Source organism: Sarcophilus harrisii, chromosome 3 (genome assembly GCF_902635505.1).
Source record: "Sarcophilus harrisii chromosome 3, mSarHar1.11, whole genome shotgun sequence".
NCBI classification, from domain to species: Eukaryota; Metazoa; Chordata; class Mammalia; order Dasyuromorphia; family Dasyuridae; genus Sarcophilus; species Sarcophilus harrisii.
The window spans coordinates 429073280-429100408 of NC_045428.1; the positions used below are offsets into that span (position 1 = coordinate 429073280).

Sequence of the window (27129 nt, forward strand, 5' to 3'; positions counted from 1 at the left end):
ACGCCATAGAAAGCAGGTATTATTTCTAACATATCTAATCCACCAACTAAAGCTAGCACTGCCCACTACAAAATAGAAATAAAACAGAACAAAAAAATCATTTCATCCTCACAACACTCCTAGATGAATAGCTATACATTTATTTATGGAATATTTATTTTTGTAGAGGGCTGGAACTCTGAAGAAGTATACTTAAAAACAAGGTGTTAACTCAGTGGAAATGATGAGAAGATGGTTCTCTAGTTCACATATATACTTAGTACTTAGTATGGTGATGTAATGGTTCTCTAGTTGACACATATTCAGTATGCTGTAATGATGTAATTGTACTAAGGTCAGAAAAGCAGAGAAGGACTGGAAATGAGACCTTCCATTTTTGACCATCCTCCTGGTGGCTCTCCTGCTTCTTGCACTCCTTCACTAAGATCAAGGCTGGTCCTGAGATCCTCCAGAAAACTAGTCTGAACATTACATATTTTAATAGGAGGCTCTCAGATTACTTAATATGTTTATGTTTTCAACTAAAGTAGTATAAGGAATGCTTGATTTTGACTTAGTGGAACAATGGATTAAAAACCAATTTTTAATATTAGCTTTTTGACCAAGTTAAGCAAGTCACTTAAACTTACTTAAAATTAATCAATTAAATAAAAACGTCTGTCATGCTTATCAAATAGGATTAATGAAAAGATGAAATTACATAATTATATGTCAAATATTTTTGGCAATACTGACCATTATGCTCCACATATGGACAATGTAATTATTTAATGCAACCTTTAAAATTTAATTATTAATATATTTCATCTTATATTACCATAAGCATATACTCTTAGTGTACCTTCCTTCTTGAAATTACTATGCATTGTTACAATTTTGTATTTAGTTAGGTAAATTTGTGTATGTTTTATTTTTTTATAGAATGTATGTTCCTCAGGGTGGGTAGTACTTCATCTTTCTCTCTGAATATTCTCAACAACTAGCACCATGCCATGTGCATATTAGGCACTTAATAAACATGAAATTAAAACTTAAGTATATCTACCATGTCAAACAGGCAGTGCTTTAGTTGCTATAATCATAAAACAATTTTAATCTTTAATTGGCTGACAAGTGCATTTTAATCCGACTTCATGAGCTTTTTTTTTTTCCAAAATTTTTCCTGTGCTTCCAGTACTCTTATATGGTTCTTATTTCTGCTTTTTATTATTACAGAGTAAAGTTAAGGAATATATTTAAGAAAAGAAAAAAAAGTGAAGCTAAAACATATTTTGTTATTAAAAAATATGATTCCGAAGAAAATGATGGGGCAGCCTTTTGATTAGTTTTTAGGTTTTTATTGTGTCTTTTGTTTCCAAAATACATTTTAGTCATTTTTAAAGACAGATATATATAGTGTATGTGAGGTTTTAAAGTGAATTCAACAGCTTATAAGTTCATAAAGACTTTTGGGACGACAACACACACACACACACACACACACACACACACACACACACGGGAAAGAGAAATATCAGCATGTATTTAATTTTTATTGCTAGTTTTTTAAAAGACATTCTGTAAACACTGGTAAGATATTATATCTGCTGTATTAGAATCAGAAGTTGAAGGGCCTTCTATAAGGCTCTTTGCTTCTGTAATGACAAGTTGTGGCTTGAGTTCTTTTTCTCCCTGGCCACATGTTTTCCTAAGTGGGTGTTTAAATGGCAGTGTTAAGAGTTTCTGAACAAGTATATCAAGGGCTAAAAGGAAGAATGAAAGAAACATAAATTGCTTGCCACAAATACTGGTATATATGAAAAAAAAAGTCTCCCTAACAACTAAAATAAATTATAATTTTTATGACCACAATTATGGGGGCTGATGACTACCAAAAGTTCTAAAAAGGGGACTGGTCTCTATCCCTCTGAAACTTTCTGCTGGCACTTCATCAAAGCATAAAGAAACAGAAGTTCTAGACTGGCATATCTAAGTGGGCATCTGACAAGTGATCTCCACGATGGTCTTTTGACCATTTATTGGGGGATAACTTTTAATCTTTTTTTTTTTTTTATCAGTTCCTTATGTATTTTAGAAATCAGAATTTTCCAAATTATATGGGAAACCTAGGGAAACTTGCATTATGGGGTCATGCAGGGAGGTATTTAGAAAAAAACAAAATAAAATGAAAGAGGTCAGGCAATTATTACTGCTTTGTTATAAGACCATAGACAGTTGTATCCATGAAAACATTTTCTTACCATTTCTCTACTTTAGACACTGCACTGGCCTTTATAATTTTTCTTTGAAATACTTTAAAGGCCAATTCTGAGTAGAGTGTGTATTATCATAGCACAGAGAATTTACGTTAGATTCTCAAAGACAATGCCTAGGGAACATGAACTCTGGTGAATTTCATCACATTGAAATGGTTTTTAGTTCAGTGCTTGTTGCCCTAGAACCCAATAATCAAAACTCAAAGAAGTTCATCGTTAAAATTGACTTTTAAATGATATATTTTTTAAAGGATGGTCAGAACAGGAATGGAGACTTTAGTACTGAAGCTCATGAAAACCATTTGACAAGGTGCAAAAATGTTGCAAATCAAAGATCTTTAAATGTGCAGCAGTATTTATAGATAACAAGGTGCTGCATTTAAGAGTTAAGAATATCTACATTTAAATCTCACCTCAGACACAAACTACATAGGAAACTCGGGGAAAAAAAATCATTAAATTTTTCTCAGTCTGTTTTTTCATCCGAAAAATCTGGCTAACAATATCTACAGCAAGTACTTCAACTTTTTATGAGGATCATATGAGATAATCTATTTTGTAAAACTTAAAAGTATCAAAATGTGAACTCCCATATTCAATACATTCTAGAACACAAACTACTAAAGAAAGATTCTCTATTAGAAAATTAGGAAAATTGGAAAGCACATTGGCAGAAATAAAGTGTAGATCACCATCAGATACCATGTAGCACAAAAAGCTCATAATGGTTATTAGACCAAAATATAAAAAAAGGTAATTTTTTTTCTTAATAAAAAGTTTGTGAGAACATGGAAGGCTGTCTTTCAATATAATAACTAAAGAGGAAATTCATAAGCAAACAAAGAACAAAGTATATATAAGATAAGATGGACAATTTGGGGCATATTCAAGTAAAAAGATTTTTTTTTCCACTGACAAAATAAATGTAGCTAAAATAAGAGAAATAATCTATTGGGGAACATTTGCAACAAACATACCTGAGAATCAAATTCTGATTTCTAAAATACATAAGGAACTGATAAAAAAAAAAAAAAAGATTAAAAGTTATCCCCCAATAAATGGTCAAAAGAGATGAAAAAATAGAAAAATCACAAACCATGAATAATCACATAAAAATTTTTCAATTCATTTGTAAAATAAACATAATTAAGATATCTCTGAGATTTAATCTCATTCCCCTCAAATTGGGAAAGATGACCAAAATCAATGTTGATTGGGCTGGAAGAAGATAATACATGTGTAATACATAGCTAGTAAATTATGAACAGTACAACCATTCCAAACAACAACTTTGAGTTATGCAAGAAAAGTTACATAAGTACTACTATTCTTTGATCTAGCAATATCCCTATTGGGCATTTATCTCAGTGAAACCAAAGTTAGAGGTAAAGCTCCTTCATACATCAAAAATAACTAGTTTTTGTTATTATAAAAAAAAACTTGGATAAATTGGGTGCTTGTCAACTGGAAAATGACTGAACAAACTGTATATATGAATACAATGAAATATTACTGTGATATAAGTAACTACTGTGAGAAATTCAGGCAAGAAGCATTGAGATATCTGTAAATTGCTGAAAACTGAAGTAAAAATGACTAAAAAAAAAACCTCAATCTTTACAATGCTTATAGTAATGCAAATAAATACAGTAAAAGACAACCAAAATTTGATTAGATATACTGATTAAATTTGGTCACAGATGCCTCAGTCAGTCAATTAATACTTATTAAGGGCCTACCATGTCCCAAGGGCTTTTCTAGGCACTGGGGATACAAATAAAAGGAAAAAACAAAACCTCGCTCTCAAAAATTCTTAATGATGGAGACAACTTAAAATTGTTTACAAATAGGATATATACAGAAGACAGGTCCCAGAAGATGGGATTTTAGTAGAGACTTGAAGGAAGCCAGGGAAGCTAAAAAGCAGAGAAGAGGAAATAGAATTTTCTAGGAATGGAAGACAAATCAGTGAAAATATCCAGATTTCCAGAGAATGCAATGATTCTGGAGTATAATAAGAATTTAGTAGACTGAAAATGTAGGAGGACTATAATATGAAGGGTTTTAAGAAGCAAACTGAGAATATTCTATTTCATTGTGAAGGTAACCAGTGGCCAGCAAAATTTTTTTCATAAAGAGACTAATATAATTAGACTTTTGTTTTAAGTAGCTATGTTTCATAGCTCAGTGAAGGATAGATTAGAATAGGAAGATTTGAGGCAGAAAGAACAGTCAGCAGGCTATTGGCAAGTTGTGAAAGCCTGAGGTTACTGGTTTGCACTGGGATGGCAATAACAACAGAGAAGAGAAGGGGGGTATATAAGAAAGATGCTGCAAAGTTAAAAAATGACAGAACTTGATGATGGATTATGCAGAAAAAGTAAAAGTTATGACACTTGGGTTGTAAGCCTGAAAGACTGGAAAGATGATGGTATTATCAACAGTATCGTGAAAGTTAGGAAGAGAGGAGGGATTGAAAAGAAAGATAATGAGTTCAGTTTAAGATGTCCAGTCAAACAACTCTGAGATACCACTACACACCTGTCAGATTGGCTAAGATGACAGGAAAAAATAATGATGAATGTTGGAGGGGATGCGGGAAAACTGGGACACTGATGCATTGTTGGTGGAGTTGTGAGCGAATCCAAGCATTCTGGAGAGCAATCTGGAATTATGCCCAAAAAGTTATCAAACTGTGCATACCTTTGATCCAGCAGTGCTACTACTGGGCTTATATCCCAAAGAGATACTAAAGAAAGAAAAGGGACCTGTATGTGCCAAAATGTTTGTGGCAGCCCTGTTTGTAGTGCTTGAAACTGGAAAATGAATGGATGCCCCTCAATTGGAGAATGGTTGGGTAAATTGTGGTATATGAATGTTATGGAATATTATTGTTCTGTAAGAAATGACCAGCAGGATGAATACAGAGAGGCTTGGAGAGACTTACATGAACTGATGCTAAGTGAAATCAGCAGAACCAGGAGATCATTATATACTTCAACAACGATACTGTATGAGGATGTATTCTGATGGAAGTGGATTTCTTTGACAAAGAAACCTAACTCAGTTTCAATTGATCAATGATGGACAGAAGCAGTTACACCCAAAGAAAGAACACTGGGAAATGAATGTAAACTGTCTGCATTTTTGTTTTTCTTCCCGGGTTATTTTTACCTTCTGAATCCAATTCTTCCTGTGCAACAAGAGAACTGTTTGGTTCTGCACACATATATTGTATCTAGGATATACTGTGACATATTTAACATATATAGGACTGCTTTCCATCTGGGGGAAGGGGTGGAGGGAGAGAGGGGGAAAATCGGAACAGAAGTTGGTGCAAGGGATAATGTTGTAAAAAATTACCCTGGCATGGGTTCTGTCAATAAAAAGTTAATTAAAAAAAAAAAAAAAAAGATGTCCAGTCAAAGATATCTAATAGTAAGATTGGAAAGTTAAAAACAGAATGGGAAAAAAAAAAAAAAAAAAAAAAAAAAAAAAGAAAGTGGAGGTACTTATTGTAGATAGCCTTCTCAAAAAGTTTTACCACTAACATGAAGATGATAGCTAATGGGGAATAGATGGATGTAGGGAAGATTTTCCAAATTATCTGATGATAAAATATACCTCTCTTCTCTAAATAAATAGAGGGGTGAAAATGGAAATGTAGAACTTGAAATATATTGTAAGATCCAGCCACTGTGTCAACTGGTTTTGCTTAAATGATTTTCTTACTTATAAAAGGAAAGGATAAGGGAGGAAACAAACCATTATTTAGTAGCTAATATGTGCTAGGCATGACACTAAGCAATTTATAAACAGCATCACAATTGATCTTCACAACAATCTTGTGAGGTAGGTGCTATTATTAGTTTTATTTCTAAAAGAGATAAAAGATAAGTGACCTGCTGAGAGTCTAGTATGAGTCTAAGGCAGAATTTGAACTCATGTCTTCCTGACTCTAGGCTCCCAGGGGGCTGAAAGTGGTGAGGACAGATCAGGGCAAATCAACAATAAAATTGCCCTAAAGGCACGTAAATGCTATATAGATATCAGGTGTCCCAGCCCTAGCCAGAATTAGAATGATATTACAAAGAAATTGATTCTACCAGTGAAAATTGGTATCTGTCCTGAAACTTTTAGTTTTAGAATTACTTGGGAGGCTGAGTGCTTAAGTAACTTGCTCAGAATCCCAAACAGTATACGTTCAAAGTCTTCTGTGGTCCAAGACCAGTTTTCTATCTATTGTGTCATTCTATATGTATTATCAATATATGCTATCATGAATAATTATGATAGTAAAAACCACATAACATGGGGTACCTAGTTGGTGCAGTAGATAGAGCACCAACCCTGAAGTCAGGAGGACCTGAGTTCAAATCTGACCTCAGACACTTAACACTTCCTAGCTGTGTGACTCTGCATAACTCCAATTGCCTCAAGGAAAAAACAAAAAACAAACAAACAAACAACCATATAACATAAGGAAGAGACATGAACTGATTTCCTATAACAGGAGAAATGTGGAACAATACTACTACCACCAGCATCACAAAGGTTTTTTGGATAGGATGTGTCCAAAAGGTTTGTCATAGACCAAAAAAGAACATACAAATAGAACCATTCCTAGTTTTCTTTATCTAGATTGGTGAAAATGGAAATGTAGAACTTGGAATATATTGTAAGATCCAGCCACTGTGTCAACTGGTTTTGCTTAAATGATTTTCTTACTTATAAAAGGAAAGGATAATTTCAATTAGTCTTCAATTTAATTTTGAATTAAATAGAGATATGTTCAACATAAAATAAAGAAGAGTAATTAAATAGTGGAGTTTAAAAGAGTACTGATCATGGAGTCAGGAGTACCTGAATTTAAATCCAGCCTCAGATACTATTAGCTAAGTGGCTGTGAGCAACTCCATATGCCTAGCCAAAAAAACAAAACAACAACAACAATAAAAGATAGCTGATATACTTTTTATACACACAAAATTAGAAATTGTTTACGCCTTTTAAATCCACATTTTGCTAGTAGCACATAATTATATACAGTGTAGCAAAAAGAATAAGTGTTCATACTATTAAAATTTATGTTTAAAATGTAAATAAAGTTCTGATAACTTTTGGTATTAGAAGTAATTCAATTAGGATTTTTTTAGTGTGTGTAGCTCTTCTAGTCAATGAGATAACTTTACAATATTTTAAATATTAAACCTTGGAGATACCTGGAAATTTGAAAAATATGGAAGAGTACTAGAGAATTCATTTACCATGAAACTGGACCAAAAGACAGCTTTACCAATAGTTTTTTCATATGTAATAGTTCTATTAGTGAAATGATTTACTAGTATCTCTGAAAATGTGTAACATTAACATTATAGAAAAAAAAAAAGAGAAGTCTCTAAGCATAGTTCTTCACTGTTACATTTAGGAATGTCATTTCAAGCAATTAGAAGTAATTCAGCTAGAATTTTTCAAGTGTGTGAACCTCTTCCAATCAATAAGATACTGTTACATTATTTTAAATATCCAACTTTGGGAATGCTTAGAAATTCAGAAAATATGAGAGTATTGGAGAATTTACCATTAAACTGGACTAAAAGATACTTTACCAATAGTTCTTTCACGTGAAAACAACTTGGATACATTTGTAAAATGATTTACTACTATCTTTAAATGTGTGTAGTATTACAGAAAAAAATATGAGAAGTTTCTAAACATAATTCTGCTCTGTTGTTTATGAATGACATTTCAAGTAGTTTTCTATTAGAACTTGCATTTCAAACAAATTAATGACTTCAAAAATTTCTATTTTTTATAGTGTGCAGAACACAATAAAACAAAGTGTTTAGATTTTAAACAACAGAATCGAAAGAATAAAGTATTTATTAATTAAACTAACAAAATTCATAAGGGAAAACATACATAAAAACCTTATTTATTTGTAGGGGAGACCACTACAGAAATGCTTCTAGTGACATCATTTTAATATACGGCCACTAGATGGAAGTATTGTACTTACAGTTGGAGAAGTAGCAGCAGAGAGCAAAGGTAAAATCCCTCCACAAGCAATAATGATGTTGTCTACCATCTGAGAAATGAGATGAATTGTGTTGTGTACAAAAATAATATTTTCGTTGCTATTGACAAAATCCATTACAGACTTTGTAGAATGGCTACCAAAAAAAAAAAAAAAAAAAGGGAAAAAAAACACCTCATGAATGAACACAAATTTAATTTAGGGGAAAACATACTTTATAGTTTTATATTATTATTATCACTAAAATTATATCTTCATTAGAAATTCACATTGGATCTAAGATTAAATAACAACATTAAGCTCAAAATGCATATGAATTATTAGCATCAAAAGAAATCTAAATTAAAATTAACATCTGTTTCTATATTACTAAAAAGGAACAACTGAAAAAAATGTATCATCTATGGCTTGTTTAAAAATACACAACTGAAACACTATAGGTTTTCTTTCTTTAGACATCAGAAAAGCAGACAATTTAGTCAATTTTTAAGTCAAAATAATTGGGGTTATACACACAAAACTATGTTTAATAACAGGATTTCTTCCTTTCAATCAGTTATAATTATACAGCATGTATAGCTACCACAGATAATTGATAATATGCAGCTAAATTAATAGAACCATTGAATTGATCTCATAATATATAACCAACTTTTTGGCCTTTAAAGCCTTTACAACCTGAATCCATTGTTACTTGTCTCCTAAAGATTAATCAAACTACACTCGATATTTCTTGCATAAAACTTTCAAACTCCATTTTAAAAAATGCTTCTACTACCTTTTACATAAAGCATATGCTCCTAGTAGTGCCCTTAATTGCAAAGTAACTTTGTATTGATTTCACATATGTTCTATATAAACTTATTTTTGTCTTCCCCAGTGGAAGATGAGCTCTTTGAGAGCATAGAATTTTTCATTGTTGTTTTTATATCCCACATGCTTGAAACAAAAAAGCATATAAAAATAATTGATGGCTGATTAATGGTTGAAAAATTAGAAAAATAAATCACTGATTAAAAAAAAAAATCAGTGATTTCCATACGATGATCCATGTATAATATCCCAAGATCCTGAAAAAGTCAATGTACTATTCCTATATACTAATGCTAAAAGACAGTAGTCACAGGAAAGACAGAACATGGTTTTAACTTAACTGAATAAAATTTGATTATTGATAACTTAAAAGATGAGTTTATTTTAAGAAAAAAAAACTGGTACAATTTTATTTTTAAGAATATGTACAATAATAAAAATATGTAGAGCATCACAGCCATAAAAATAAGTGTAAAAGCTAATTCAAAATTGTTATGTCAACATGTTTATCATGAAAAAAATGAAGTAGAAAGCAAAAGTTGTGTTAATTTCAATAGTTATTTTTCTTATGAAGAAATATCTAAATTGTCATATACTATTTTATAAGACAAGCTCTAAAATGTTAGCTATAAGTTTATCTTTTGATTTAGCCAAACATTTTTACATGATTTAATTATAACAAAAATTTAAACTTAGCATTAAATTCTCCTGAGCTGTTCAAAAGTCATATTTATTTATTCATTCTCCTTAATATATCAAAAAAGCAAAAATAAGATTTGTTTGAAGGTCCCAGATTTTAATCTAATCTCTACATCTGTAACTAGGGAATGAACAGTTATTTTCATGATAGATAGATCATTTTAACAACACTTAATGTTTTGAAAATGTGGTTCAATCACTCTTATGCACAAAATATCAATTTTTACTTTCAACTAAATGACTTTTTAAAAAAATGAATACTTTTTTTATTAATTCCAAAGAAATATTTCTACCTCCTCCAAACATGTACATCTGTTTCTAAAGCAAATAGCAAGTCTGTGAGAAGCCTCTGGTGCATTGGAGACCATTTAAACTCAGGAATCCGAAACATAGTTGTGCGTGGACCTGGACTAAATTGACGTCGCTGTTCCTCAGTCATTGGCATTCCTCGAAATCCTAAGTCAACTCTGAGATCTCTGTCTTGTTGAGTGATAGACCGTCCTTGAACTGCCTAAACAAAAGATTCTTTTTAAGTTCATATAGTATCTGACTTCAAAAATGTTAAGAACAAATTATCCCAAATTTCAAATATAGATATATAACAGGATGAGTAGAATGCATGATTTCTGTGGGAATCCCTTGTATAAACATCTTTGAGAAGCAGAGAGCCTTACTTTATTTTACAGATTTAAAAAAAATGAGACAAAATTTAATGATTATGGATATTTTCAAAATCTAAACTGGAACCAAGTGTTCCTAAATCTTACTCACAAGCAATCTGAATATTATACAATGTGGATTTCCTATAAAATATGCTGTCTATAAATAAAACATCTCCCATACCCACTCCCTTTTACTCCTCTCCCAACTGTCATCCCAGATCTCAATTCAATGTTTCAGTAGACAATTTACATGAGCTCTTATGACCCAAAAGAAAATATACATCTATCTTTCTCCCCCCTCCCTCCTTTTCCCCCTATGCCTTTCTCTCCCTTCTCTCTCTGTAAATTTGCCTGATGGACAACCTTTGAGTAATAAAATTTTTTCACACTATGTTAAGTTAGACCTCTGAACATAGAAGATTGTGAGAGTACTGTTATCTAAATCTTTCAGTCTCAACAGAAATTAGCCAAAGAGCTTATCTTCTGGTAGTATAACCTTTCAAAATCCAGAACTATCCCCACATTTCAACTCAGAAGTTAAATAATTCAGCCAAGGCAACAATATGTTATTAATGAATTACCATTTATATCACGGGCTGAAATAAAAATTGTTAATCAGGAAAAACAATAAATTGCATCATTTCTTTCAGTGTAAGAAAAGTAAATAATGAAAGAGATCTAGGCTATATCAAAACACATTTTAATCTCTATGTTGAATGTATTTCTCATAAGTACAATACAAAAATACTTTATAAGTATACTAATATAATTATGATCAATGATAAATATTTTGCCTCATTTTAATCTTTTTTTAATTAAAGAATATTCCCCAAGTGAAACTATGAATATTACACAAGTGTTTTTAACAGTTTCTAATAGAAATACACATGCCTTTTGCATAAAAAGAGAATCTCTCTTTATGAAGTTATGGTCAAAGTAAAAAAATTTGACAATATCAACGAGAGACCAATAAAGAGGTAAATAAAGCAAGGCTTACTTGTTTCATAGAACTTCAGGATCACAGAATTCAGAGTCAGAAAAAATTTATTAGTCACCTAGTCCAACCAATAATTCAAAATATGCCCTTACCTGTCATGTATGTCATCTGACTTCTGCCTGAAGACCTTAAATGAAGGAGAACCCCTAATCACCTCCATAGGCATTCTATTTCACTTTTGGAAAAATATCTTAAGAAACTGGACATATCTAATTGTTGGCAACTAGGTGGTGCAATTTTAAGAATGCAGGGCTTCTAGTAAGAAAGACTCATCTTCCTGAATTTTGAATCCAGCCTCTGGTAATATACTAACAAGCTGTGTGACTTTAGGCAAATCATATAACCCTGTTTGCTTCAATTTATTCATCTGTAAAATGAGTTGGGGAAGTAAATGGCAGAACACGCCAATATCTGTCAAGAAGACACCAAATGAGGTCACAAAGTTAAATACATGTGAAAAATTGTTAGGAAATTATTTTTAACATTAAACTTTAGTTGGTGTTTTCAGTTTCTACCCATTTATTGTTTCTAGCTCTGCCCTTAGGGTACAAATAGAACAATTCTAAACACTCTCACATATGATACCTCTTTAAATACATTTAAATAGATAACTATCTGATTGGTAAACACATAGTATAGAAGCTCCTCCATGTCTCAGTGCAGATTCCACACATTATTTGCCCTAAAGATGAACCTAGACCTGAAGATGTAAGAGACTTTAGATGAAGGTCAATGTATAACCTTGAGGCACCCGGCCAGATCTTGAAAGTCAAAACATCTTGAGTAAGTTATCTTCAGGAACCCAGCCAGTTCACTGAAAGTAAACAACTTACAAGAGCCTCATTGAGAGGGTTGGCTACCCGCTCCAAAGCAGGTGTCTGGGATAGCTCAGCAGAGAGCTTCTTGATTGGCACTGACCCTTATTTATCTAAAGTGATAATAAGTCCTTTAGGGCAGGGAATCTTTGGAATGGGTGGAATCTTACCCATGCAGAGGATGCTCTTCCTGGGACCTTCCCAATAAGGACCCTGAGAGCTGTGATCTAGGACTCCCCAGCTACTTAACTCAGGAGTTGGTGCTTCCCTGAATTGCTGATGTCTTTCTTTCAATATTATTACTTGTCTTTTTTCTCTTTGTTATTATACTTATCTTTGTAACATTACTATTGTAGCGATGGTGTTGTAATTTTACTGTTCCACTTTTATTGTAATCATTAACTATCTTATTAAGCTAAAAGTGGTGACATTGCAGGGGCTGATCCAAACCTCATAATCCCTTAATCTGATACTATCAGGACTTCTCTCTCTAGTCTTTGACTCTCCATTTTAGGTATTGTCAGTTTCTCCAATTTATCTTCATGTGATATGAACTTAAGACTCTTTTATGATCTCAGTTGTACTCTGTACATTACCCTGCTTACCACTGATCTTAAACTGCAATACACAGAATTGAATAATATATTCCAGATGTAGTTAATCCATGGGAACATACAGAATGACAATTACATCCTTAATGTCCTCTAAATACAGGTCAAGATTAAACTGGTTTTTTGACTACCATGTCATATTGCTAACTCAAAATGAGTGTTCAGTATACTAAAACAAAGAGACTTTTTTTCTTCCGAACTAATATCTAACCATAATTTCCCTAATTTTTCCTTTTTGTAGAGGTGATTTCTTTGAACTCAAGTATGAAAACTTTAATTATAAATACACCAATTTCATTCTCAAAGGCATTAAAACAACAGTGAAAAGCTAAGAGAAAAAACAAAGAAATCACTGAAGACAACACATAGTTGTCATTCCTATATTTTAAGTGCGTAAGACCCACTGAACTTAATAAAGGAGGTCTAAGAAAGAAATAAGTCTTGAGGCATATACAGAAATGTTTTATTAAGTATTAAAATGAAATGCTATAAGGGCAGGGATGGTATCTTATCTAAATTGTATTCTTTGTAATCTGTTTTGTGCTGGATTTGGAGTCAAATGACAATCGTTCAAATTTTCATTCTGCTGTTTACCACCTCTACATCACTTTCCTAGCCTTGGTTCTCTTATCTATAGAATGAATGGTTTGGAGTAGATGGCTCTAATGATCCCATGATCTGACTACACAAATCCTTCTGAAATACTGAATGAATGAAATGAATGACTCAAAAATTAATAATTGCAACCTCTGAATTAACTACTACTTATTATACAATGTATATATATGTATAAATTTCCTAAAGTACTTTTCCTTTGTTTTTTTTAGCTTAATAATTGGGCAATTTAGCAGTGATGTTTCTGCACATAACTTTCTCCCCTGTGGTGGAAAAGTAAGCAAGCATTGATTACTATCCTACTAAGTCAAAATTACTATGGTGTTAATAATGGAACTTTGACCAAAGCTCCAGTATAAAGCAACACTTTATTCTACACAAATATGAGCACTAAATCATAAGTTTAAAATAATGATAATAATAATGTGATATAATTATGGAGAAATTACTTTAAAAAAATCTCAGTACATTTTTCATGTATTTCTTAAAACTCATGTACTATAACTTACTTGAGTTGTAGTAGTAGTCTGGATCTTCCTGATTTCCTTTCCTACTTCTTTACCATCGTCAGATCTTTCAGTATCTGAAATTATGCTTCCTCCATCAATATTAGGAACAATTTTACTACCAGAAGACTCTGTTTCAAGTGTTGTGGCTGTCATCTCAGAATATTCTAAACCTTTAGAGGATGAAGTTAATTCCCTTTCAGACATGCTACTCATTCTGTCTGAAGTTGTATGAATTTTGAATTCTTTTTCTTCTATTATGCTTGATGTACAAGTTAAGTCAACACTATTAGTCATATGAGCAAGCAGTCCAAGATCATCATTAACACTAAGATGTACTTGAGTTTCCTGCACATTTGGAATAATGTGATTACTAGAGAGTTCAGGAAGAAGTTTCTCTTCTTGACTTGGAATTTTGTCAAAAATAAATGAGTTACTATTACTGGTGGGTTCATCTTTCTCATCAGCCAATGTTATCAATGGCCCATTATCCTTTTCTTCATTCTTTTTAATAATGCCAACACTTCCATGGACATTGTTTTGAAGTTTCTCAACAGCAGCACTATATACATTATCCAACAAAGATTCAACTTCGACAAGTGCACCATTTTCTCCAGTAACTAAAGTCTCAGGTGACAAATCCATATCATCAAGCTTTACTTCTGTTGCTTCCACTTTCTCTGCTTTTATATCTACTAAAAGATCATGTACCTCCACATGTACACCACCTCCTGATCTATCTGAATTTCCCAGAACATCATCTGATACTTTTGTTGCCATAAGCAAGTCCCTGGTATCTGTGCTAACGGGATAATCAGTTTCACTTTCTGGGCTTTGACTTTGTGAAAGATCTTCTATTTCTCTGATTTCCATTCCACCTTTTGCCCCAGTTGCCTGAGATGAAAGACCTGATATAGTGCTCACATTCCCTTTCTTTCCCTTTTTAATGTTTTCCTCCTCTTGTCTTTGATACTCTTCATACATTTTGGCTAAATATTCCTTGTGAGCTTCATAGGTGACCTTAAAAACAAGATAGATAAGTGATATTTAAAAAAAAACCAAGACAACTTTTATGTACAAAATAGAAGAAAAAATGAATGATAAATCTAGATATTCTCTTATGAAACATTTTATAGTTTTAAAATTCAGCACATTTTTAATCTGCAATTAAAAGCATGACATTGTGGATAGAAAGTGGCTTTCAAATCAGAAAGCTTGGTTTCAAATTCTCTTTCTGACACATACTAGATATGTGATCACTGAAAAAGTCACTTAACCTCTTGGCATTCTCAAGTAATGTTCTAAGACAGGAGTGGGGAACCTTTGTCTGCCAAGGGCCATTTAGATATTTATAACCTCATTCCAGGCCATACAGAATCATCAACTTACAGAACTAAAGCAGTGAGATATTGTTGTACCTAGCTTTCAGCTCTTCATTGCCTGAGGCTGCCTTAGTAAATAATTTGACAGGCCTTAAACAGCCTATGGGCCAGACACTCTCCACTCCTGCTCTAAGAAGTCTCTAAGACTTCTGTGAAGGGGCAGTTAGGTGACTGTAAGCAGTAAAGTAAGTGCCAGAATTGGATTCGGAGAGACATCTTCCTGAGTTCAAATTTGACTTCAGATACAAGCCGCTTGACCTTGGACAAGTCATATAACTGTTTGTCTCAGGTTTCTTATCTGTAAAATGAACAGGAAAAGGAAGACAATCCAGTATCTTTGCTAAGAAAACCCAAAATAGGATAATGAAGTCAGACATGACTTAAAATGAATAACAAAAACAAGAACTATATTTCTAAGAACATTATAGAAAAGTCATTCCTCCAATAATAGTAAAGAATTTTTTACATGAAGAATTTTATACTGATAAATATCTAGGTTACTTCTCAAATGCTCAACAAGAAGGGTAAATGAATTTAAACTAAGCAATGTCAAGTAAAGATAAATAGAGGGAGGGAAGAAGGATCTTAGTAAAAAACAAATGATTTAGGGTCTTAGAATCAATAACAGGAATGAAAAAGAGAAGTGGCCTTATGGAACATCTAGCAGAACTCATTCTAAAATGATACCTCGAGAGATAAAGTGGCTTAGGCAAAGTCACACTTATAGTAAGTGGTAAGAGACAGGATTCAAACTCAAGTCCTCTGACTTAAATTTTTATGTTTTCTTGCATTTCCTATTCACTTAAAGCCTGCTATATTCCATTCTCTTCAGCATCTCACATTCAATCCTCCTCCTACTCTAAGATACTAGGAAATTACAAATGGACATACATATACATATATAATATGCAAATTACTATATGCTTAAGTTTTATTAATTACATCTGAAATGTATAATTGAGAAAAAAGGCATATATATATATTTCTTTGAAAATCCCTGCATTTATAAATTATTTAAAAGAACAAATGTGTCTATTTTAGGTTCATTGTGAAGCTGAGAGAATATGCTTACCCTTGATATGCTCAAGACAAAGTCATATGATGGGATAACATAACTTCCTTTTTTATCCCTTCCCCCTTACCATATGCTAGCATGTCTAATAATAAAATGAAGTCATGAATATAGAGAAAATTCAAGTATCTTTCTAATAATATTTCGTATCAAACTGCTAACTGCATAGTATTAAAAATAACTAAAGGTTACACCCATTTAATGGTAAATAAAAATTAAGAAAAAAGAATTGGAGAATTTTAATGCTCAAAGCAACTTTGCAGAGAGCAACTAAAACAGCTACTCATTGTAAAGATGAAGTTTAATTTGCTCAAATTTGTGGATATTTGCAGTATACAATTTGTGGCAGAGCAAAGCTAATTATAACAGATGTCCTGACTCACAATTTAATATTATATCCACTAACCAACAAAATGAGGGACCTTAATTTTAAATTTTTAGAGAATAATAAGCATAAAATCGCCAACTTAAATGCTAGTTAGAAAAATTATTCAAATTTGCACATGAAGAGCTCTGGAGAATCTTAGAAATAATACATTCATATTTGGAAGCAATACAAAAATAAAGATTAAGAGATACAAGACAATTTATACCCTTTATCCTAGAGATCTCTTACTATGACTATGCTGTAAGATTTTTATTAAAAGAAGGAAAAAAGACCATTTTGTATAGAATATTAATAAAAGCTTTATCCATAATAGCAAAAAAAGTTAAAATTAACAATCGACAAATTTGGAACTGATAATCAAATTTCAATCTATGAAATGGAATTACTAAACTACAAAAAATGACAAATGTGAATAATACAAAAATATGAAAAAATTATGTTAATTGATACAAAATGTAAGAAACCAATAAATAATGATTTTGATTATGTAAAAATCAACAAATATAAAAACTCCCAAAAAAGAAAAGATGATGAAGACAGGATCAAATGACAAAATGTTTATAGAAACATTTTGCAAAATTTAAAAGATTATCTAAAATGTAAAATACTATTTTTACAAATTATAATAACTTGGAGCCTGTAGGTCTAGCTACGTTTTCTTTTTTAAATGAAAGAAAATATGGTACGGTAGAAAAAATGCTAGACTTATAGTCAGAAGAACTGAGCTTGAATTCTGTCTCAGACACTTACAAGCTATGTGACCATGAGGAAGTCACACCCTTTCAGAGTCTGTTTCCTCATCTGCAAAAAGAAAAAAAGAAATGGGCATAATAATGCTATCATACTGTATGCCTCACAGGACTTTTCTGAGGAAAGCACTGTACAAATCTGAAAGCATTATATATACTCATTTTCATAAGTAATAGCCATAATATTTTAGCAATTGTTTATTTTAAAAAGAAAGATAGAATGGTGTAATGAAAAGAGAACTGGACTCTTAAATTAGAAAAAACTTACCTGACTCTAACCTTCAATGCTTCCTAACTATTTAAGCATTTCAACTAAGATGGTTTCCTCAGTAAAATTTTAAAGACAATACTGTTAGTATAAACTTCATGGAGTTACTAATGTGAGGATTAAATGAATGTAAATAAAAGAATTTTACAAACATTACAATACAAAAAAAGATCAGCTACTCTTAATAAAATGAAAAAATTTATGATGTCATACATGATCATTTTAATGTAATTTAATTTTTTGATGTCAACTAAACAAAAATTAAAGGGAAGTTTAGAATAATTTTTTCACTGCCAACTTTACCTTAAGTTAACATTTTCAGAAACATTTTAAATGCATATTTTATATCTAGATACAAAGTGTCTCCCATAATTAAGAAGAAAATATGCTGTGCAACAGAGACAAACACATTTAAAATTATGATCATTTTATTGGACAGGAAACAACTATATTTCAAATTTTATTTCATTAATCAATTATATCATAAAAAACTCACAAATCTGTGATACAATGGGACAAGCTGTGTTTTTGGTGTCAGAGAATCTAATTTAAATTTTGATCCAAAAATTTATGTAAACTTGAAAAAGTCACTTATTTGCTCTAAGGTTCAGTTTCCTCATCTATAAAATGTGGGGATTTAGACTATACATAATAATTGTAAGACTACATTTCTTAGGCCCCAATCTAGCTTTAAAATAAAAGGATTCTATTTTAATAAAACAACATACATCCACATTTTCTTTTAACTAAATCTGCCATTATCTGTGCTGTCCACAAGATGGCACTAACCTATTTTTTTTAAATGGCTTGAGATACAATAATGATTCAACAAGTTTTCAAATTAGTTGGTACCTTTGAATGGGCTATTGAAAGTGTATCCACCCATACTCTCCAGCCGCCCCATTCATATTTTATTGCATGATACAAAAGAATCCGAAAAATATTGTACACCATTTCTGTAATCTTCTGTTCTTCAGAATTTTTGGGATTAATATAGCCAAGAGAAAACATCCAGTCCTGCCACACTGAACACTGAAGTAAACATCTGGGGAGAAGAAAAGAAATTATTTATATCAAATCTAATATAACTAATATTTCTCTGTTCCAAGTTTATATAAACTGAATCTTGTTAATAATTTAATTAATGCACACACTCTATCATTACAAAAACTGGGAAGAAGATTGCAAACCCATTACCAAACTGGAAAAATAAATCTAAGTACCACTGATTGACTATTAATAAAATTTCCACATATATAAATGATATATATATATATATATATATATATATATATATGCTTATACATATATAAATTGAACTAAAATTCTAATTATAAATTATAAAATGATGTAAATATGGTTCAAATTTACATCTTTTGGTCCAAACTCATAACCTGATATCAAACTAATATTCTAATGATTTCAAATATCCTATTGACTTAAAACAGTAGAAAAAGATTCAAAGTTGGAAGCAAAAAAAAAAAAAAAAAAAAAAAAAAAATCACAAAATATTTAAAGTATATACCTCCTGTTTTCACGGCTATTGCTGAAAAGTTTTATCATGTCAGATAAAAATAAACGGCGGACTTCCATTAGTTCTGCACTTGGTGTTGAGTTTTTTAATAAGGTTGCCACAACTTTAAGAATCACTGTAAATGAAATGTTATAATAAAATTAAAATTATATAAAGTCTAATTCTGCAATTCAAAAATTATTAGCTACTACCTCTTTGCTTAGAACTGTGAGAATAGCCATAATGATAATGAGATTTCCAAAAAAAAATTAATATTTTGTTAATTGAAGGAAAAAAAACACAAACCACTTTTGATACAAATAATCCAAGCTCATTGGTTACAAAAAGATATTAAGACTTACTTACTTGGATTCTGAATTTTCACTGTAGAATCTGGCTCTGGATGTGGCTTATGTACAACTTGAGTACACACCTGCTCAGTCAAAATCTAAAATACAAAGAATGTAATTCATTAATATAAAAATAATTTTAAAAACTGAATTATACTAAAAGATGCAGGAAATCTCTCCTTCAATATATTCAACTCATTAATGAAAAAACAGGCTTGAAGGAATAAAATGGACTTTTTCTTAAATATGATACATAATAACTTATCTAAAACTAAGAATTAATAGTACTCCTAACAGCAATACAATATGACATTTTGATAAGTGAAGCAAGAGGTCAAAAAGTCAGCATATCCACTATCACTGTTATTATTTGGTACAATTCTAAAAGCCTTGCTATAGCAAAAAAGAAAGAAGGAAGAGAAAGCATGAAAGAGAAAAAGGAGAGAAAGGAAAGGGAAAGAGACATTAAGAGGACTAGAGTCAAAATGAAAAATTAACTATCTTTAGAGGAAATAATATTTTACTTAGAGAACCCCAAAGACTTAAATATATATATAAAATTCATAACTTAATAAAGTAGCAGTTTATAAAATAACAACAAAAACCCACAACCTTTCTGTATATTGCTGACAAAATAATATCTGTTGGAAGCAAAAAAGTAAAGCTACTCAAAATTGCTAAAAAAAAAAAAAAAAAAAAAAAAAATGCTTTAAAATATTTTCGAGGTAACCTAGTAAGACACAATCAGGATGATTCCAAAACATTCCTGACATAAAAACTAAAGTAACAAAAAACACATTCATGAATAATACATTATTGGGTCATAATAATCTAATAGAGATGATATAGTCTCAATTAATTTATACATTTTGTGCCATTAACCAAATACATAGTACTGAATTACCAGAGATACAGATAATTAATTAATCTGACCAAAGAAAGTTGAAAAATAAGGAAAAGAATAGGAAAAGGGGAAACCTAGATTATGGAGTTGGAAAAGCAAAGAGTAAACCACTCCAGTATCTTTGCCAAGAAAACCCCAAAGGAGTTGACTGAGTCAAAAAGGAGTGAAAAATGACTTAAAAACAACAAAATAAGAAAATTATATAAATACATAAGTGATAATAAGCTGTAAAAAAACATAAATAACTTTTCAAAAAAGAACTAAAACTCTAAGCTACCATGAGAGAATGCTCAAAATTACAGTAAGAGAAAGGCAAACTTGGAAAAAACCAACAGACTCTGAAGTTTCACCTCTTACTGACTGAATTAGAAAAAAATAATAAAAGATCAAAATGGCAAATGTTCAAGTGTCTGCAGGAAGTGAACACTAAATATACCACTGGTAGAATTGTGAGTTTTCTGACCTTTCTAAAAAATCATTGGAAATTATACTTAAAGAGTCATTACTCTATATACACCCAATGACTAAGTAACACCACTACTAGTAATAAAGTGTCCTAAAAAATCTCACTCCACGTTTAAACTAGTAGTGTTTGAAAATACAGTAAGACTTTTGGGACATTTTATATACCTAAGAAGGTCAAAGACCAGTTATAATAGCACTTTTTGTGCTAACAAAAAAACAGAAACAAACTGGATAGTAATAAATTGGGAAATGGCCAAGCAAATTTTGATTATAAATATATTATTATATCATAAAAAGTAAAGAATACAAATCTCTCAATCAGAATAATTTGGAGAGTTTTTTATGAACTGACAGGATAAAGTAGGAAAAGACTAAGAAACACTTTAACCATGATGATAATAATGTAAAGAAATACACTCCAAGACAACTCAATGAACCAATTCCATGACCAGATGTGATTTCAAGGAACTATAAGTAAAGATTGCTTCCCTTTTCTTGTCAGAGAAGCAAGAGGTGATATGCTTAGATTAAGTCATTTATTATCTGACAAGGCCAAGATGTTGATTTGTTTTACTTAACTGTATTTTTTTTAAAAAATAGGGCAGAATTCTGTTAGGTTGGGGGGGGGGGCGGAATGGGAAGTGTAAGATAAGTTTAAAAAAAATCAATAAACTAAGCAAAAGGAGTGGAGATAGTGTGTTTTCTCATGAGTGTACATTTTGAGGGAAGGGGTGAAATAAGAATCTGGGGAAAGATACAAGTTATGTATAGAAGCACAAAAACAGAAAAGATGCCAATTCCTTCCACTCCAGTGATGAGCCCAAAACTAAATGAATTAATTTATGGATCTTGTCTGGAACACTATCAGGAAAAGTGAAAGATGGGTAAAATAAAATACCTGTACTGCTTAAGTCCTGGAGTTCTAATCTTTTAAGTAAATACTTTCTTTTGGACTGATTTTCCTTACTTGGCATTCACAACAAAATTTATTTATTTATTTATTTATTTTTCCTTCTACAGTTAGGCATCTCCAACTACCTAACAAATATCTTTAATTGAATATCTTGTATACCTATTAGACACAACATGAGGGGGAAAAACCAAAGTAATTTAAAAAAAAAAAAAAAAAAAAAAAGGAAGATATGAGGAAAAGCTTTGCTGAATATAAGATCCATATATTCAACTACAAAGGGCTCCTTAAAGAAGTAAAGAATACCTTAAAAAGCTAGAAAAATAATTAGTAGTGATGGCTGGACCATGCTAATACAATAAATATGATAATACTGCAAAATCTACTCTTTTAATGCTATATACTTTTAAAATTTTTATTCTTTTATTATTTACTCTTATTTTATATTTAGTCCTTTAATACTATGTGCCAATCACATTATTAAAGGGATGCTTTACAGAACTTGGAAAAATAACCAAAACAAAACCTAAATAATAATGACTAGAATGAAAGTGAAAAAAAAAGTTATAAAGAACAAGCATATCTGAAAAGTAAAGTTATAAGAAGACATTCCTAAACCATCCCTTATTCTCTCCAGAGAGAGACACTAGTGACATTTCATCTACTTCCCTTTTTTTTTTTTCTAAAGATTGTAAAATATTTTAAAGATTAATCACTTTTAAAGAGGCAGCTAGGTGGCTTAGTAGATAGAGCTAGGACTGGAGTGAAAAAGACATGAGTTCAAATTTGATTTCAGACACTTACTAGTTGTATAACTTTGGACAAGTCAAGTCACTTAATCTGTACCTTAATCTATGATAGAAAGAAATGACAAATCATTCTAGTGTTCTTATCAAGACCCAAAAAGGGTCATGAGGAACCAGACAACTGAAAGACATTGGTTCTTACCACTCAATTAACACGCTTGCTTAGTTTTTCTTCATCATTAAACAAAAACACTCCCTTGAAATTATTATCCATTAAAATTATATGCCTATCTCTCTTTCCCTTTATTGCCAAATATCTAGAAATAGATTCACTATGACCCTTCCTCACTAATCATTTACTTCTCAATCACTTGCAGCCAAACTTCCATCTCTAGCATTCTACGAAAAAAAACTTTGGAAGTCACTAGTGTTCTACTTATTCTTAAATGAACAGTGTTTACTTTCTCTATTCTTTGACTTCTTTGCAGCATCTGACACTATGATCCATTCCCTTCACTGTCTTTCCCCTTGATTTCATTGACAACTCTCTTGGTTTTCATCTCCCTCTCCCGCCCGGGTCTATTCCTATTCTTTCTTTGTTCCTTTGCTATCTCTTCAAATTGTTCCTGTTCCTTTAAAACAGATGTCAGGCAAAATGAATTAGTAGGCTTTATTTATTTTCTCAGTCCATTCCCTTCTCTGATGATCAAAGGCAAACTCAAAAGGCCAAAAATACAATTGACACCCAAATCTCCATTTCACACCCAATTTTTCTCTAGTTTGAAATCCATATTTTCAATTGCCTTTATCATATTTCTACTTGGATATTTTTCATACTTAGCATGCTCTAAACTAAACTTATTATCTTCCTCTGAAGTGGCATCCTATCTGCTGACACATTGCTAATGATGACATTACCATTTTACTAGTCACCCAGTTTCATAACCTTGAGATCACCTATGATTTCCTTCTCTCCCTTACTATTTACACAACTAATCAACTGACAGATGCTAATGATTCTGTATCTACAATATCTAGATTCCCTCTCTTTCTCTCAATTTCTACTTCAACTAAGTTATTTAAGGCTACTCTGTCACTTAGATAAATAAAATTATTTACCTAATCCCCAACCTATCATTTATAACAACACTGCTTATGAACACACACAACCACTTTGAACAAGCCACTTCTCTATTAAAAAATCTTTAGTACCTACTTACCTTCAAACTGAATAAACTTATTTTAACATTCAAGCCCTCCCTAAATTTGTTCTTAAGTTCATTTCTATATTAGTCTCATAGTAAGTCAAATGCCGGATATGAAGAAAAATTGGGGCTACTTCTGTCTTGCCCTTTCTCACCTATGTGGCCTGGAAAAAGTTACTAAAAATGGATTCTCCATGTTCTCATCTGTTTGTCTCCTGTTTCATTCAAGGACAGTTCAAACACTGTCTCTTCCATAGAACCTTCCTAAATTTCCCCTGAAGAAAGATTTTTCCATTTTTCAAATTTCTCATAGCATTTTGGCTTCACTTTTCTTTTGAATCATATTGTCTTATCCTATTAGACTTTAAATTTCCTTAAATTTAAGGAAATTAGAATCTATGATATATTTCCCAAAACATACATAGTACAATGAACTGCATGTAGCCAATGCTTAATAAATGGTTGGTGAATTTCATAACATAAAATAATACAAAACTCAAAGGCATTCATTAATTTGTTTAGATAAAATAAAAATTGTTCATGTGCTTTCATCTATTATTTTTCTTTTACCTCATAAAGTGTGTTGTATGTAGTAACAGTCACAGTATTTGTATGCAGCATCAACCTCTCTCCAAGAAGAGTAAAAAGACTGTGGGTGTGCATAATTTCAACTTTTCTCCTACAGAAGAAACAAAACCACAACATAATTGATTCTCTGATCATAAAACAATGGAAGAAGGCATCTACAAACAAATGTGTAACTATCTGAAACATTCATCTTATAAAAAGTCATGTACACAAATTAAAATTTCAATGGAGAAATGTCATCAAAAGTCCAAACTATAATTTAAGTATCTGAATGTTAACTAATGGCTATATTCCATAATGAATTTTAAAAATAAATTTTATTGCTGTATGTTTTCATATCACCTACATTTTCAACTCTTTCTAGAGAGCTAATATATATAATCAAATATTTAAAAGGAGCTATAAAGAAATAAGAAGTTCCATAAGAATAACCAACATAAAGTGTGACATTTGAACTATTCCACATTTATGGTAACCCTATTCTATTTTAAGTCCAGTTTATGGCAACGCACTCAATGTGGTAGACCAGGTAACCCAAGGTCATAGTGAGTGGTATCAGTTATAGACTTTTCCAATGCTTTTTATTCCCCTCCTTTCCCCCCCTTTTTGACTGAGACTAATCAGAAACAGACTGCTTTCACTTGGGAAAGAATCCAATATACCTTCACCATCCTTTCCCAAAGCTACCAAAACTCACTCTGAAACTGCCACAGTCTTGTTTGAATAAAGGCTTAGAAGAGGTTTCCCTTCTACCGGGCATTAAGGTATATTACCATACCAATGACACAATGTTTCCAGGTAAGGTTAAAATTAACTGAGATCTTAAATTAGAAAGCAGAAGATGCCCTACACAAGAAATACAGTGGAAAACTATCACCAAAAAAATACAATCAAGCCCATGTAGCCAATTTTGAGGAACATTGTGAGTAATAAAGATCCAGATGATTCTGAAAAATTTGGAATGGATTACTGACACTGGCTGTCCTATAATCTAAAAAGGAAGCAGAGATTTACTGGACATTACTGGTTCTTGGGTGTTGGAATCCTTACAAAGTGTTAACTCATTAGAATTAATAGAGACAATAATTATCTAATTTTGCATGGCTCAGTATGATTGATCTGATCTTCGAAGGAGATGTTATGGGCCAGAACTTGAAACAAGGTATTAAGTAGAACTGATAGAAACAATGCTTGTGTTCAAACCGTTAGAGAGCTCTTAGGGCCAGAGAGTACTCTGGGACAGACATGGAGCACTCTGGGACAGACACAGAGCACTCGGGAGAGCCAGAAGCCCTCTATCGGAGGCAAGACAGATTCATTCCAACTTTCACCTTGGTGCTGGCTGGAGACATTCGGAGTTGAGCTAGAGGAGTAAGATTCATTCCATTTTCCACCTTTGTGCTGGCTGGAGGCTGAAGGACAAATCTTTGGATTTGGAGATATTCGGAGGGAGCTCTTGGAACCAAGCAGAGAGATAGGCCACCAAGAAAACTAACTGGGCTCTTTTGGAGGAAGCAATAAAAGATGTGAACTTTTATCACCTGGCTGCGTTTTGAGGTGATTACTACTTTGAACTGAAACTAAAGCTGCCTCCAGAAAACCTCCCAGAGAAACCTGCTCCCAGAGAGAACCATTATATTTTAAAGAAGAGAATACCACACTTGGGAATACATATACTCCATTTATTGGCCCCCATTCACAAAGTCACCCACAGGTCTAACTCTTTCAAAGAAGATCAAACAAGACACAGCACTGAAAGACCTAAATCAGTGATCCGATTTTTCTGGCAGAGCATGACAAATATGGAAATATGTTTAGAAGAATTGCATATGTTTAATCTATATGGGATTGTTTACTGTGAAGAGAGAGGGAGAAAAATTTGGAATACAAGATTTTTCAAAGGTGAATGTTGAAAACTATCTTTACTTGTTTTGGGAAAAATAAAATACTATTAAAAAAAAAAAAAAAAAAAGGACCTAAATCAGGCCATCCAGTGTTTTCTCTCTCTAGGCCTTTAGGATCTTGTGGGGTCCACATTATTAGAAATCTCCAGCCATAAAGATCAAATAAAATGAAGTTTTTGGTAGGCACCTGGGTGTGGCCAAACCAAATAATCATCAGGTTTATGAAGCTGCAAGCTTTTTAAATTAACAAAACATTTTTGAAATGAAGATATTCTCTTACTACTTGGTTCTAATTGCTACTTACTGGATGACAGAAGGTGATAAAAGTCCTGGCAAGTTCTCCAAGTGAACTGAATAGAATGATGAAGCTGGGAAGCAAGAGAGACTCAAAGAAATGTGATAAGAGAAAAATTTAAATCTACACTGATTCCTGGGCAAAGGCTATGTGTGTCTGATCAAATGATTTAGAACCTGGAAAGAAGAGGACTAGGTAATCATAAGCAATGTCCTTGGAGGTGAGGCTCAATGAAGGAATGAAGGATTTTTTTCCAATACATATAACTGTTTATGGGACATATCGTCGCATCCCAAAGACATACTATTCCCTCCTCTGAACAGAATAAACAAGATAATGTTTTTTATGAGAATAGCCAAGTTCAAGTAATTGGTTTAATT

At 31.9% G+C, this 27129-nt stretch overlaps 1 protein-coding gene across 6 annotated transcripts in view; it reads right to left on the minus strand.

The window, feature by feature from the left end:
• The window catches only part of NBEA (neurobeachin), a 727838-nt gene that overhangs the window by 511178 nt on the left and 189531 nt on the right, over window positions 1-27129 (minus strand). For all 6 annotated transcript variants that reach the window (XM_031960710.1, XM_031960705.1, XM_031960707.1 and 3 more), the window contains 7 exons: window positions 24533-24641; window positions 19749-19830; window positions 19395-19518; window positions 18722-18914; window positions 14014-15030; window positions 10098-10315; window positions 8275-8428 (listed from right to left, as the gene is read on the minus strand). In XM_031960710.1, the coding sequence (XP_031816570.1) occupies window positions 8275-8428; window positions 10098-10315; window positions 14014-15030; window positions 18722-18914; window positions 19395-19518; window positions 19749-19830; window positions 24533-24641 (1897 nt within the window). The remainder of the gene's footprint in view (window positions 1-8274; window positions 8429-10097; window positions 10316-14013; window positions 15031-18721; window positions 18915-19394; window positions 19519-19748; window positions 19831-24532; window positions 24642-27129) is intronic.